The sequence below is a fragment of the Platichthys flesus genome, chromosome 19, assembly GCF_949316205.1.
Source record: "Platichthys flesus chromosome 19, fPlaFle2.1, whole genome shotgun sequence".
In the NCBI taxonomy this organism is placed as follows: Eukaryota; Metazoa; Chordata; class Actinopteri; order Pleuronectiformes; family Pleuronectidae; genus Platichthys; species Platichthys flesus.
Genome location: NC_084963.1, coordinates 13,564,717 through 13,578,611, shown reverse-complemented (window position 1 = coordinate 13,578,611; position 13,895 = coordinate 13,564,717). Strand labels below are relative to the sequence as shown.

At 40.1% G+C, this 13,895-nt stretch overlaps 1 protein-coding gene across 1 annotated transcript; it reads left to right on the top strand.

Moving 5' to 3' along the window:
- The first annotated feature begins 1,858 nt into the window (after nt 1-1,858).
- dolpp1 (dolichyldiphosphatase 1) lies at nt 1,859-8,291 on the top strand. Its single transcript, XM_062413102.1, has 8 exons — nt 1,859-1,980; nt 2,637-2,737; nt 2,917-3,001; nt 3,907-4,006; nt 4,416-4,514; nt 5,382-5,510; nt 5,652-5,741; nt 6,930-8,291. The coding sequence occupies exons 1-8, from the start codon at nt 1,905-1,907 to the stop codon at nt 6,964-6,966; spliced, it is 717 nt and encodes a 238-aa protein (XP_062269086.1). The 5' UTR covers nt 1,859-1,904; the 3' UTR covers nt 6,967-8,291.
- Nucleotides 8,292-13,895: the final 5,604 nt, after the last annotated feature.

Genomic DNA, 13,895 nt, shown 5'->3' with positions numbered 1-13,895 from the left:
AATATATATGGAATAGTACAGTATTAACAGAAGCTGGTAGCATGCTTGTCCTCCGTCCTGTTGATATGGATGGGGGGGGGGGGGGGGGGGGCACCTTTCTTCCTGAAGTCCACAATGAGCTCTTTGGTCTTCTTGGTGTTGAGAGCCAGGTTGTTGTCGGCGCACCACTCCGCCAGGTGCTGGACCTCTTCTCTGTAGGCCAACTCATCGTTGTTGCTGATGAGGCCAATCACCGTTGTATCCTCTGCAAACTTGACAAAGGTATTAGATACATGTACAGGTATGCAGTCATAGGTGAAGAGGGAGTAGAGAAGAGGACTTAGCACACAGCCCTGTGGCACGCCAGTGTTCAGGATGAGGGTTGAGGAGGTGTGGTTCTCTAACCTAACAGACTGGGGTCTGTTGGATAGGAAGTCCACTATCCAGTTGCAGAGGGAAGAGTTGATGCCTAGGTCACCGAGTTTTTTGATCAGTTTAGAGGGGATAAGGGTGTTGAAAGCTGAACTGAAGTCTATGAACAGCATTCTTACATAGGAGTTGTTATTGTCCAGGTGAGAAAGTGCAGAGTGAAGTGCCGTGGAGATGGCATGCTCCCTACTCCTGTTCTGGCGGTAGGCGAATTGGAAGGGGTCCAGTGTGGGTGATAAACAGGTTTTGAGGTGAGCCAGGACCATCCTCTCGAAGCACTTCATAATTGTGGGGGTGAGTGCAACAGGGCGGAAGTCGTTGAGGCTCGCTGCAGTGGAGTGTTTAGGCACCGGCACGATGGAGGTGGTTTTAAAGCACATGGGGACAGCTGCTTTGGCCAGTGACAGGTTGAATATGTCAGTCAAGACCTCAGCTAGCTGCCCAGCACAGGCCCTGAGCATGCGTCCGGGGATGCCATCAGGGACCGCAGCCTTACGTGCATTGATCCTGCTCAGTGCAGCACTACAGCACTACCGACCACCAGCGTGCACAGCCTTGATAGCTGCCTCCTGGTGGTCCCTGTCGAAGCGAGCATAAAGGCTGTTAAGCTCGTCAGGGAATGAGATATCGCTGTTTTGGGGGGTGGTGTTGTTGGGTTTGTAGTCAGTTAAAGTCTTGACGCCTTGCCACATACGTCGGGGGCAGTGTTGCCATATTTTATTCATTAATTCAAGCTACCTTCAGGTTCTCTATTTCAGATCGTTGTTCTTTTATCAGTCGATGAACAATTAATAATGTCCATATTTGAGTCTATTTGTCACTCATGTAAATAGAATAGGCTGTGTTAAACATGAAGAAGTAAGCATCAGTATAGTGCTCTACTCCAAAGGCAGCATCTATTGCACCTCTATCCGTCCTGGGAGAGGGAACCCCTTACATGTGGCTCTCTCTCTCCTGAATAATAATGCAGATGATTTGTTGCTGCTGCAAATGAGAAAACCTCTCGCTGTGTTGCGCGAGTGTGAAATGCAAACTGCAGGTAAACGGCTTCACATGGAGGAGGCAGGATTTATTGCCAAAATTGCAGTTAGCCACCAGATGGCAACCATGACACTTTGGCTTAATTTTTTAAGAGAAGTCACGTAGTCCATATTTATATATACTCTATGATTGGTAACATTTGATAATATCACTCAAAATACAGAGATTTCCACGTGCAGTGAACATTTGGTCAAATAATTAAATTAATTAATAAATCACTGATAACTTTCTGAATGAGAGCAAGATGAGAGCTTTGAGACGAGGAGCTGGACTTTGTGTTTTTTGTTCATTCAATAATTCTCCTCCATGAGCAGAGGAGCGGGTTTCCGGTGGGCTGCTGTGATTGGTCGGCCGCTCGGCTGCCGGGGCTCGTTTGAACAAGCAGCTCGCCTCGCCATTGGTTGGACACGTGTGTTGGGCGTGTCGCTGGGACTGCCCGGCTGTGTCCGGGTAAGATGGCGGCGGAGGAGCAGTGCTCGGCACCACTTCGATGGCGTTCCATATCTCTCACTCACGTCGAGTTCGCGGAAGGTACGTCCACTCTACATCTGTCCCTGAGCACCGAGGCTCCTCGCTCCACCGCCGCTGGTGGCTTTTTTGTCTCGCCACCTGAATGGACGCGGCCGTTTGCGACGCTGCCAAATAGTGAGACTCGATAAAAGCCCATTGACAATAGGGGAACGCAGCCCGCACTGCTAAATTGTGAGACAGCCACGCATGCGCAGTTTGCAGCAATGTCCACAATGAAGGCTAGCTAGCATGCTAGCTGTCTTCACATATACTTTAGTACAATTAACGAGGAGTTCGCGGATGCGTCGTGTCATGTAGGAAACATTTTACAAACCCATGCGTTAAGAAAAGCTAAATATGATTTTTTTTTATGTAGTCGAAGCACATAGCTGTTCCCCTGTGTAGCATTCTAGCTAGGAGTAATGCCAACGCCGTAACTAGCTCTTTGGTCGGACACTGTTTAGGACAGCTAGCATAACCCTCATAACACCAAGCTGTCCTCGCAAACCTAATGAATATTATGGTCTGCAAGATGAAGGTGTAGCTGCTTCCTGTCTGTGGTCACGGCTACATTACTGTGTCAGTCATCCGGGTTCACTGAGTCTCAGAGTGTCACTCCCACCACCAGGTGAATGCTCCGGGGTTTCTAACTCCACCACTGTGTCTCTGTGTTGCAGGCGACCTAACGGGACAAGTGCTGGCCTACATCAGCCTCCTGCCCATAGCAATCCTCGTGGGCTTTGTCACGCTCATAGTGTTCAAACGGGAGCTGCACACGGTGAGTCCTGCACGTGCACCGGGAGTAGGGTTTCCAGAAAGAGCATCATCACGTTTTAAATGAGACAAACTGAGAAGTTGTCAACTGTCTTGCGTGGCCGTACTGTCAGACAAGCCACAAGTTTGTTTGTGCTAATGTGTTGACCTGTGTTGTTGTTGTGGTGGTGTTTTCAAATGAAGATTTCCTTCTTTGGTGGGCTGGTGCTGAATGATGGGGTGAACTGGCTGCTGAAGCACATTCTCAGAGAGCCACGTCCGTGTGCAGGTGAGTGAAGGAGCGATCCGTTTGCTTTAGTTTGTCGCAGGGTTGGGCAACAGTGCAAAAACATCCGAGCCGCCAGAAGATCTTCCTCTGTTATCAGTGACCCGTTATTGTGAGTTCAGTTGTGTGGTTTATCTTCATCCTGTTTGTTTGGGGTCAAATGCTGGCAGTATGATATATACTACACTTATATACTTTTAAACTTCACCATTAATCAGTTCTCACATGAGGATTCTGAGGATTTAAAGAGTTTTATTAACAAGGAGGTATCAATGAACTTGAAAAATATATTTTTCAATTTATCCTTTATGAAAGCAGGAAGGTTCCCTTGAGATACAAAGTCTTCTGCCAGGAAGTCCTGGTAAAAATATTTGTCAGTCCCAGTCTTTATATATCCATAGTAAATGATTATTTTTGTCAGTGATTTTTTTTGTTTGATTCACTGTTATGTGTATGTTTAGTTTGTCGTCAATAATTTTGATATTAATAACTTTCTACCAAATAATATGATGATTTGTCAAATCAGTAGGGAAAATGTACTTTATCCTATCATGTAAAAGACTTTGCAATGGTATTACCTCAGTTTATAGTGGTTAAATTAAGGTCATACATTTGCAGCATTTGAGTTAAGAGGATAACAAAGCAGACCCACAATTGTTTGAAACATATTGTGTCATGTTAATGAAAACGGTCACATGTAGCTTTAAAAGAACTCAAATATAAAAAGTATTCGTAATTGGATATATACTGTTTTATCACCCAACCCTAGCCAGATATTTGCATGTAGTTATTTATGACATTTAGTTATACATTTAGGTTGAGTTGATTGTTACAATTAAAACTAACAATTGAGATGAACTCCATGAAGTAAATAAATGTTTACATGAGATTGCGTTGTCTTTCTGCAGGGGCTCACTCAACCCTGTACTCAGATTATGGGATGCCCTCCGCTCACTCCCAGCTTATCTGGTTCTTTGTTGTTTACTTCTTTCTTTTCCTTTATTTAAGGTGAGTTTTTCTTCTTTCGGCTTTCGGGGGAGTTTTAATGGTGGAGATGTTCAGCAGTAGTAGAAGTATTTTTCTGTAATATATAATATATTTCTGTATGTTTCAAGTTGGATTTTAAACTATTTAGGGTCACTGACATGTTTCATATGAAATTACAATGCAGAGGAAACATTTTCATTTCCTGCAATGTTGAATAGTTGTCATGAAGACCACAGGCCCACCATTGATTTCCTTGTATTCATGTTAAATATTTACATTATATTTACATCTGTTATTTAATATTTATATCAGCGCATGTACTTTATTATTACAGTTATTGCCTATATTTAAGAACTCGTCAGGTGTTTTCATTCCACCTTCACATGAAGTAGATGCCATGATGCAAGCTCATTCTCATCTCTTCCTTCAGAATGCATCAAACGAACAATGCTCGATGTGTGGACTTGCTGTGGAGACACGTATTGTCCATCATCCTGTTGGGCTTGGCCTTATCAGTCTCATACAGCAGGTAGGTGACTGACTACCAAGTCCTGCTCCCACCTCCTCCAAATCTCCAGATGATTCCCAAAGTCTGATGTTTATATAAAAGTGCAGCATGATAAGAGAGAGATGATAAAATGTGGTAGCATTAAATCTGTAGCTTAATGTATGGATGAGTGTAAGAGCCTGGATATACAGAGTAACCCCTTTTCCATGGGCAGTAGAAGTCCGTTCAAGGGCCGGTTCGGGTCCAGAGTCTAGCAACACTAGACGGCTCAAGCGGGACAAAACAAAGAAAAGATCATTTGATTCAGTTTACTTTATCCAATACCAATCTTTAATATATGCTGTGACTAGCCCTGTTATTGATCCTTAGGATTGACTTTGGACAAGTATAAGTATAATAGAATGAATAAGTGTTAAAAAGAGGGTTTGGTTTAGTATTTCGAAGTATTGTCAAAGGGAGCATTTACTTCTCAGATTTTCTTTTATATATTTTGTACCTTGTAGACTGTTTTTTCTTTTTTTGGGGTTGTACTATCTTACACAACAAGTGTGTATGTGTGTATCAGGTGTACAGTATTAATTCAAGTTATAGAGGGAATGCATTACTTTTTCGCTAAATGTCGATCAGCTAATTGAGACAGCTTTGAAAATATATGAAGGTCAATAAGCATGCTATGTTTTACCTTTACCATTGTACTGGCCGGTGGTAGAGTAATTTAATAATGTTGGGTTGATCAGCAGCTCACTCTTTCGGACAAGAAACCAAATTTGACAAAAAACACCTTTTTGACTGTGTGAACACAATAGTTTTGACACTACTTAAAATACATGTTCCTGGATGTAGTTTTCTAAATATCTAACTTCTTAAACATTTTCCCTTCCTTCTCAGAGTTTACCTGTTGTATCACAGCTGGAGCCAGGTCTTCTACGGCGGAGTGGCCGGTTGTACGATCGGAATAATCTGGTTCTTTATCACACAAGAGGTGCTGACACCAATATTCCCTAAAATAGCAGCGTGGTAAGTGGCACTCTCATTTCACTGCCTCCTTCTTGTGTCACAGGGGAAGACTATTTTATCCTCAGCCTGAAATAGGTGGATCAGACTGCTCCATTATGGTTCCCCTTGTATAATGTTATTCTCCTCTTTTGTAACTCACAGGCCAATATCAGAGTACTTCCTGGTGCGAGACACAAGCCTGATTCCCAACATCCTGTGGTTTGAGTATACAGTGACCAGATCAGAGGCAAGGTAAGGGACTATGCCACGTCCATCACCACTACAGCCCAGTAACACCAGAAAGTGGAACAGTCAAATCTACCTACACATCCTTTACAGAGGACATAGAGTACGTTATTAACACCAGGGCTGTCACTTTAAAAGAAAAATCGAGTTCAGATAAAGTGATAATAACATGCTCCAGCATTTGTTAAAGGTACTGGCAAAGTTGTGTTTGCCAAAATGTGCATTCATAGGAGGTTGTACACTCGACATTGCTCTTCTTGTCTGTTGGACTTGTGTTGCTTCACAGTGGCAAACTAGAAAGGGTATCCGCACATTGGTTGTCGATGTAATCTAAGACCAGAAGCTTTAAAGCCACAACTAGCCTTATCTTTGTTTTTAACTTTGCAACCGACTGTGTAGAACTGAGAATACCCCCCACACACTGTTTCTCTGATCCTTTACTGTTGTGACTGTCTGCTGAGGACGGTTTTGCCCCTTTAGTGTCCTCCACTTCCATATAAACCATTTCCAGCCTGATATACTGTATGCCGGAACATATATAGGAACTGTTTGGTTTCTCTATAAACGTATTATGTTCTGATTTGGCTCTTAAATTGGAATGAGCAGAATATCTTTTATTACAATTGATTCTTCATTTTTCCCGTGAACTTTTGTCTGTAGCACCTTGTAACCTCGTTTAGATAAGTGACAGATAATTGGAGCTAGTTTGCATGCTGGGAAACTGCTTGTCTGTCATAAATGATATGATAGTCATAATTAGAACATTATCATTTTGCAACAGCCGTAGTCGGATGCAAAAACATCAAGCTGGACTCAAGAATGAACTGATAACACTCAAAACACATCTTTTGACCATAATAGAAGAATCAATATGCTACATATACTGTATATAAACTATTGATTGAGGCATACAACTAGTAGTCGGTTATTCTAGTTTTCTAATTGGACCTTTTAAAGTTTATCCATAACTATTTTTAACATCGACCTCAATTCATGGAACGGAGATCTATTCCTTCTGTCACCTCTTCTTTCTCTGCTTGAAATGTTAGAACTGAACGTTTCAACGCCTCTTCTGATTCTGATCCTGATTCTGAAAACTCACTGATAGATCAGAGTTTTAAAAGCTTGTGTGACGGTGACCTTTAGTCTGTTACATTCGTTGCGTGACTCAACTTTTCTTATTCTACTTTCTAGGAACAGACAACGAAAGCTTGGAACAAAACTTCAGTGATCTACGCAGTTCCTTTTGTGAGACTGTGTTTAGGACCACACACACCTACACACACAAAAACAAATGCTCACTTGACAAAAACACACTGGAGAACCATCTTTTGGACTGACATCATGGTTGCAAGGAGTAAAGGGCAAAAAAAAAAAAAAAACGTTTACAGGTGGCGAAAGAGTGCCTGGACCTGGCCCAGAGCCGACAGCCTGACCACGTCCGTCCACACGCCTCTCCTTCTTGTACAGCTTGCTCAAAAGGCTCTTCAGTGCATGCAAGACTGTGCAAGAGGCATACTATTTAATGATAGATTAATATATAGATTTTAACTATAAACGCACGCTGACAGTAACGGTGTACTGTAAGAGAGTCAACGGGCCAAAAAAGGAGGCTATGGTCAATTTTCCAACCAATCAGTGAGCGTCATTGCAGCATGTATTTAGTGATTCCTTTTTGCTTTCTCTTTTTTTATATATTCTGATGAGTAGCTGGTGGGGGGTTATGGCTAGGTTTGAGGGGGGTATGTGGAAGTACCCATTTTTCATTGTTATATAATAGAAAAGGAACAATTTCTAAAAATTAAAAAAATTGGTTAAGATATAATATACATGAAAATTTGCACTTTGTGAAAAAAAAAAAAAAAAAGAGACTAACACTAGTTAAATGTTAAGACCCTCTCCCTCTTCTCCCTCACCAGTCTTTGCTTTGTGTCTATGACTGTCGGTCGTAATATATTAGACCTCAAAGCTGATTTGCGAGCAATGTAAATTTTATGTACCTTCTGTACTATCGAGCGTCCAGGTGGTTTCTGCTCATATCCACGTTTTTTTTTTAGGCATAGTGAGGCTGAATCGCAACGGCGGGTTTCAGTTGTTTTTGTTGTTGAACACACTTAGGACTGAGGTGGTGTTTTCTCAGTGCCTCACACAGTAGCAGCCAGGGAACAGACTTCTGGGAATCAGCTTTTTTTTATTCCGTTTCTTGTTTTCTGGTGTTGCAGAGAACACTTTTCTTTTTACCTGCATTTCCAAGATAACATTCCATATCATTTAGTGAGATACATATTGACTGCGGAGGGGAGCGTTTTCTTTTTTGTATTATTTTTAAAGAAAGGTGAAAAAAAAGGCCTCAGGTCAGTCGTAGCATGTGATTATGCTTAAATCCTCACAGCCCACGGCAGCTAATGTTGAAAGCTTCCAAGTGGGGATCTGAAGCTAATTTCAAACTTGTCATTTCATTAGCTCAACAAAGGGAAGTAGTTCTCTTAGAATTTGATTTTTTTCCCCCATGTGTAACCTATATCAGGCTGAATAAAATTGTGTTTATGTACGATGGATGGTTCCAGTGTCATGATTTAAAGTGCAATCTTTTTGCGTTTGTAATGCTAGTTAATGCGCTGATAACATAGTTAATGTGCTTTGAGCAACCAAGGCAGTGATATTTTAACAAACGTCTTTCTACTCACTGCATTTCAACTGGTGTGTAGCAGTCAGTCTAGTGTCGACCTGTCATCTGATCGATGTGTCACCTCGTCATTCTAACTGTAGACCAAAGAGGGATTTCATGACAGCCCTCAAAAGTGAAGCTAAAGAGTAACTATCGCCACCTGGTGGCTGGCTGCAGAATAGGTCATAAATCCTAAGTTGTCAAAGATGTTTGTTGTAATCTTCGAAAGTTCACAAAGCGTTTATTTATTGCAGTTAATTTATTTTTAATATTTGATGCTATAAAAATGGGCTGAAACGTCATGATTGACAGTTGAGACTCAAAGGATTTGTCAAGTATGATTGTGGGCGGGACCTTGTTACCAAGGCTCTAGAGCCTATCCCCTGTATTTCTGCATGGTAGGAGGAAGTTGAGACACGTAGTCCACTATTAAATAATTATTACGATTTTCTTATTTTAGCATGTTGATGCAATACTGGATTCAATCATAGTTTATCCAACATTTCCTCATTGGAACTAAACTTAAAATACAATTGGGTGTGATGGGAATGGCTTGGTTTGGATAAATTGAAACGTTGCCCTGAGGGTTGCGCCAGAGGAGGAAATCACCAGAGGATTTTCAACTCATGAGGGATGCATTAGCAACTATCAAACTTCATAAAAGTTAATTTAGCAGTCAGTGAGGTGTGTTTGTGACCTAATTCACTGGTATTGGCTCTTTAAGAACCCAAACCAGCACAGCTTTGTTGTATTTCATATTCCATCTAACAGCAGCTGAGATATTTAGTTTGATGGACTAAAACACTGGAATTTAGAAATCCTGCTCGGATGGCTAAAACCTAAACAAACTGTTATATTGTTTTAACGCCCTATCAACAACAAATTATGTATCTGCTCCAAAGCTGTACGCATTCTTCCGCAGGCCATCCCCATTCCCTCTACAAAATATCACAGTGATCATCTCAATGTATTTTTTTAGTAATCCAGCTCATAGACATAGATAATAATGAAAACATAACATCATTGGCAGAGGTAAAACATATTGCAGTATTTCCTTGAGACTGAGACAACCGAGGACAGTGTGTATGTGACTGATGAAGATGACAAATCAGGCTGAAGGGAGCAGCATGTATTTCTCTCCTCGTGCTCTCATCCCAAACGTGCCTGCTGAACATCACTGAAGGTAAAACGTCAGGCTCATCCTCCTGAGTCAAGGAGTGCAAAAGGAACATCTGCCCTATTTAAGCAACCCATTCCATTTTTGATTCCCTTTCCAGGTCTCACCTCAGGCTATCCCCACACACCCTCAGGGAATGGGCACAGCCTAGATGGAGATGATGAAGAGCTACTTCTATTCCTCGAAGCCATTTCCTATGACCTGCATTGTTTGGATGAGCTGTTCAGTGGAAACCTTGACTGACTTTTGTGATCAGATGTTTCATTCTGGTCAGTTGAAGTTATAGAAGATCACAGCCACAGTCAGCGTTGGTCATGTACACACGTCCGTCCAAACCGATGTTCCAAGAACCAAACAGGATTCGTTGATATTACATCATCACGACACAGAGCTTAATTCAAAGCAGCTGAAGCCTTAGAATAACATGATGAAAACATGATTTGAAAATGTATGTTCTTCCACAGCCTCACTCTGAATGTTATTTCTTCCAGTGGAGTGAAATATTGAACAAGTAAAAGGTATAAATGTATAACTAGTGGCAATGAATATTGCAAATGTACAGTGTAGTCGATGTCTGTAGAACATGGTAGAGGACATAATGTGCTCACTAGATCCTGTGTGGTCTCTATACTCGGTGAGGAAATGGACAATTCCCAGTTTTCTTTTGAACTTTGCATTGGTTAAATGAGAGAAAAGCTATCCGGTCAAGTGAGTTTGACTCAGTGACATTTTTTAGATTTTTAGATGTAAGGGTCGAATGACGCAGTGTTTATAAGTGAGTAAGTAAATAAACTTATAGGAAATAAACCTGAGAATTAAACTTGGTTTCTTATTTGCTATGGGTCAAAACACAACGAGAGGCACCAACGATAAGTCCTAGTGTTCTTGGTAGAGCTTAAGAGAGAAACCTGATAGATTGTTTTGGGGTCTTAAAACTACAAATATTCCTTCTTATGAAGATTTAAACAAATCACAGGAAATCTTTAATACATTCAATTCTGGCTTGAAACAACAAGGGACCTTGTCTGTGATTGAAGAGCCACAAACACGGTGGACAATTTAAAAAGCTCTGAAAAACTCGCTAAAACATTTGACCTTTTCATGGGACTCCTTTGAGATGATAAAAGTATAGAATGACGGCAGCCTATTGTATAGTTTTTTAACACTGCATTGTAGTTGAGATGAATTCTGTTCTCCTAATGATGTTCACTTTAATTTGTTCCCTGCAGACCAAATTAAATCGCTCAATAAGCGGCGGCTCCACTTTAACAAGCTGCTGTTGAACTCCAGCTCCTCCGCTGTGGACTTGTTTACTTGCAGCCTGTGTATCATCTACTTTCCATTTTTGCCATGACAGATTATGTCCGATGAAAATTTCCCACGTTCTGTGGTTAAATCTGAGGTGTAACCTTACAAAAAAAGAGGGGGAAATTGTTTGTGGCTGTCTGAGCCTAATTGAAATATTTGAATCGCAGGGATTTAATTGGCATTTTGGATGAAAAATATACATATGGAGTAAAAGATCTGGGGATTCATTTATTGAAGTAAACAACTTGTGTTTTTTTTGTACTTGTTGAGTCTCCCTGGTTTGACTCGGCTCTCATGTAAAGCTCGGCCAAATGTGATTTATTTTCAAATCCTGTAAATGTGTTTATGAAGAGAGCTCTCTTTTACATAAACACAACAAACACTCAGGGTTTCTCTTAAAAGTAACATTTGGTTTGAGCGGAACATCAGCAGCAGCTTTGAGTGTGTTCAGTCTTAGAATTGGAAACTGTTTAATGTCCCTGCTCAAATGAAATAACAGGAAGTGAAGTGAGTGAAGCTCCAGCCTCACTTTGTTTAACCCACAAGTGCAGAGTACTAAGACAAAGCTGTGTAGAATGCCAACACCATAATGAAGTCATATATACATATTTCTCTCTTTCCAGATTTTCACTTTTTGTTGTACGAACTATGCAGCAACTTCAGCATCACAAACAACAACAACAACAATAACATACAATTGTCCTTTTTAAACAAATCCAGATCATAGAAATGAAAAACAGACATAAAGGTTCTCTTAATCATGTCCATGTCTTATTATAATTATAACGATAATAATAATTTGTATTAATCCTGCGATTTTAACAATACACTTTACATATGTTCAAAAACAGGAACCAAATTAAAAACAAACAATAATAATTTTATAATATAAAATAAACATCATAATTAAGTTAAAATATAAAATACACCATATAATTACACATCAAATATACAATAGACGTCACAATCAAACATTAAATATGAAATGCACATCATAATCGCACATTAGACAGAGGGGGAGTATTTGAGTATCGCTTGTTTGGTCATTTTGAGCAGTACTGTTAACCATCGCCACTAGATGGCGTCCTGCTCACATCTGCAGTAAGGACAGTAGCGAGATGAGCACATATTTGTTGAGGATCCATCACATGTTTATACAGTCCCAGGCTTACTGTAACTTACACCAGCAAACAAATCATAAACACACCATCAACATGCACATGAGCTTTCACACACTATCCATAACCCACTGCAGCACAGTGAGTCATGATGTACATGTGACAGATTTCTGGGAAAAACCATGTGTAACCCTCAGATTTCAGTGTTTTAAATAAATCAGCTTGTGATACGTCTGTGGTGAAGTTTTATAATTATGTATGTATGAAGTTGAGAGATACTTTGCTCTTTTGGGAGACGAAAGATAACCTGCTCCTCGTGTCAAATGACCCATGTTACACTCTGCACAGTGAATGTCAAACATCCACGTCAAATAATAATAAGAAACACATTTTCCACCGGAGGCGGAATCCTCCACTGAGACTTCGAAACAAAGCGTTTGCACAGAAATCTCTGTTCTTCTAACAAATGTAAGAGCAGTGGCATTGGGCCTGTTCAAGCTGCCACCCACAGGTTTCTTCTTTTTTAGCTCTTGGATAGAACACAAACGTTCCACAAACAATCTGCCTGATCTCAAATTGAACTACAGCAGATTTTCAACAAATGATATCACACATTTTCTAACCTCCCTGGAGTCAAATTGGTCTCGTTCACTGACTCAGATACTCAATGAAACCCTTACCACCTCACAATCTGTCTAATAAATTGTGACTTTATTCATCTCTTGATACCTTTAATATTTTATATGAGAACCTAAAATAAACATTAGACCGCATCCGCTGAGGAGGTTTTATGTTTTGTGATGGGAGTCGCCAGCTTGTCTCTGCATTAATAACATGATAACATGTAGAGACAGTCTCCGCTCATAGGCATATAATACCGAGCGTGACATGACTGCTATCGACCCAGACTTGTTTTCTGTTTCCTCACATATCATATTAAACTGAGATAATACTGCACTTTCATGTGCTACGGATATTCTCTGATTACAGATCTTGTTTGCTTAAATTATAAAAAACTGTAGATTAACATAAAAAAGTCACGTTGGTTTAGCATAAGCTGATTAAATATTATTAACATAGCTCTAAATCTTTAAATCAACATAAACAAGTCACCGTGTTCATTCAACATCAACTAATTATCCTTCGAAAACTAATGATGGCTAAAACGTTGACTTTATATATTTCCTCTACATAAAGCTGATGTGTATAATGTATATATTTATGTATGACTTTAATTAAAAATAATCAAATCACTCAACCCTTTTGATTTATTCATGTAAATGTGACTTAGGTTATAACATTAAAAATATAACATAGCAATTTCAAATGTTTTGGATGACAACTGAGGCTCATCGAGTTAACCCTTTTACTCACCACTGTGAAATAGAAATGCAGCCGTCTTTCATTGAACATCTGGGTTGGAGAATTTTCTTGTTCAGAATCTCAGAGAAGAAAAACCCAAACTTTGTCCTTTGGAAGAAAAGCTTCTGTATATGTGTAGATTACAGTTGTACCCAACAGATTCAGAAACCACGGCTACAACGCAACAGCAGTAAAGAGGAGGCACCAAAAAGAAGAAAGGACAGTTAGCATAATAATCCTCTCCATCTGAGTTTGAGCAATAAAAGCCAGTTAAATTATGTCTAACAACTAAAGCCACAAGTGATTATCGGCCTGTATGGTCTCAAAAAATAAATAAAATATTTGCTGCAGATAAACCAGGTAGGATGAACACAAAGTTTTCTAACTTCCCTCTGACTAGACTGAATATAAAAAGCTCTGCACCCAACGTCCAGCACACAAACAAAAAGCAAGTGACAGTGTTTTGAAGGCTGTTGGAGGAGGACTCACTAAGAAAAAGGAATGATTCTGAAATAGCTCTGGAGCAT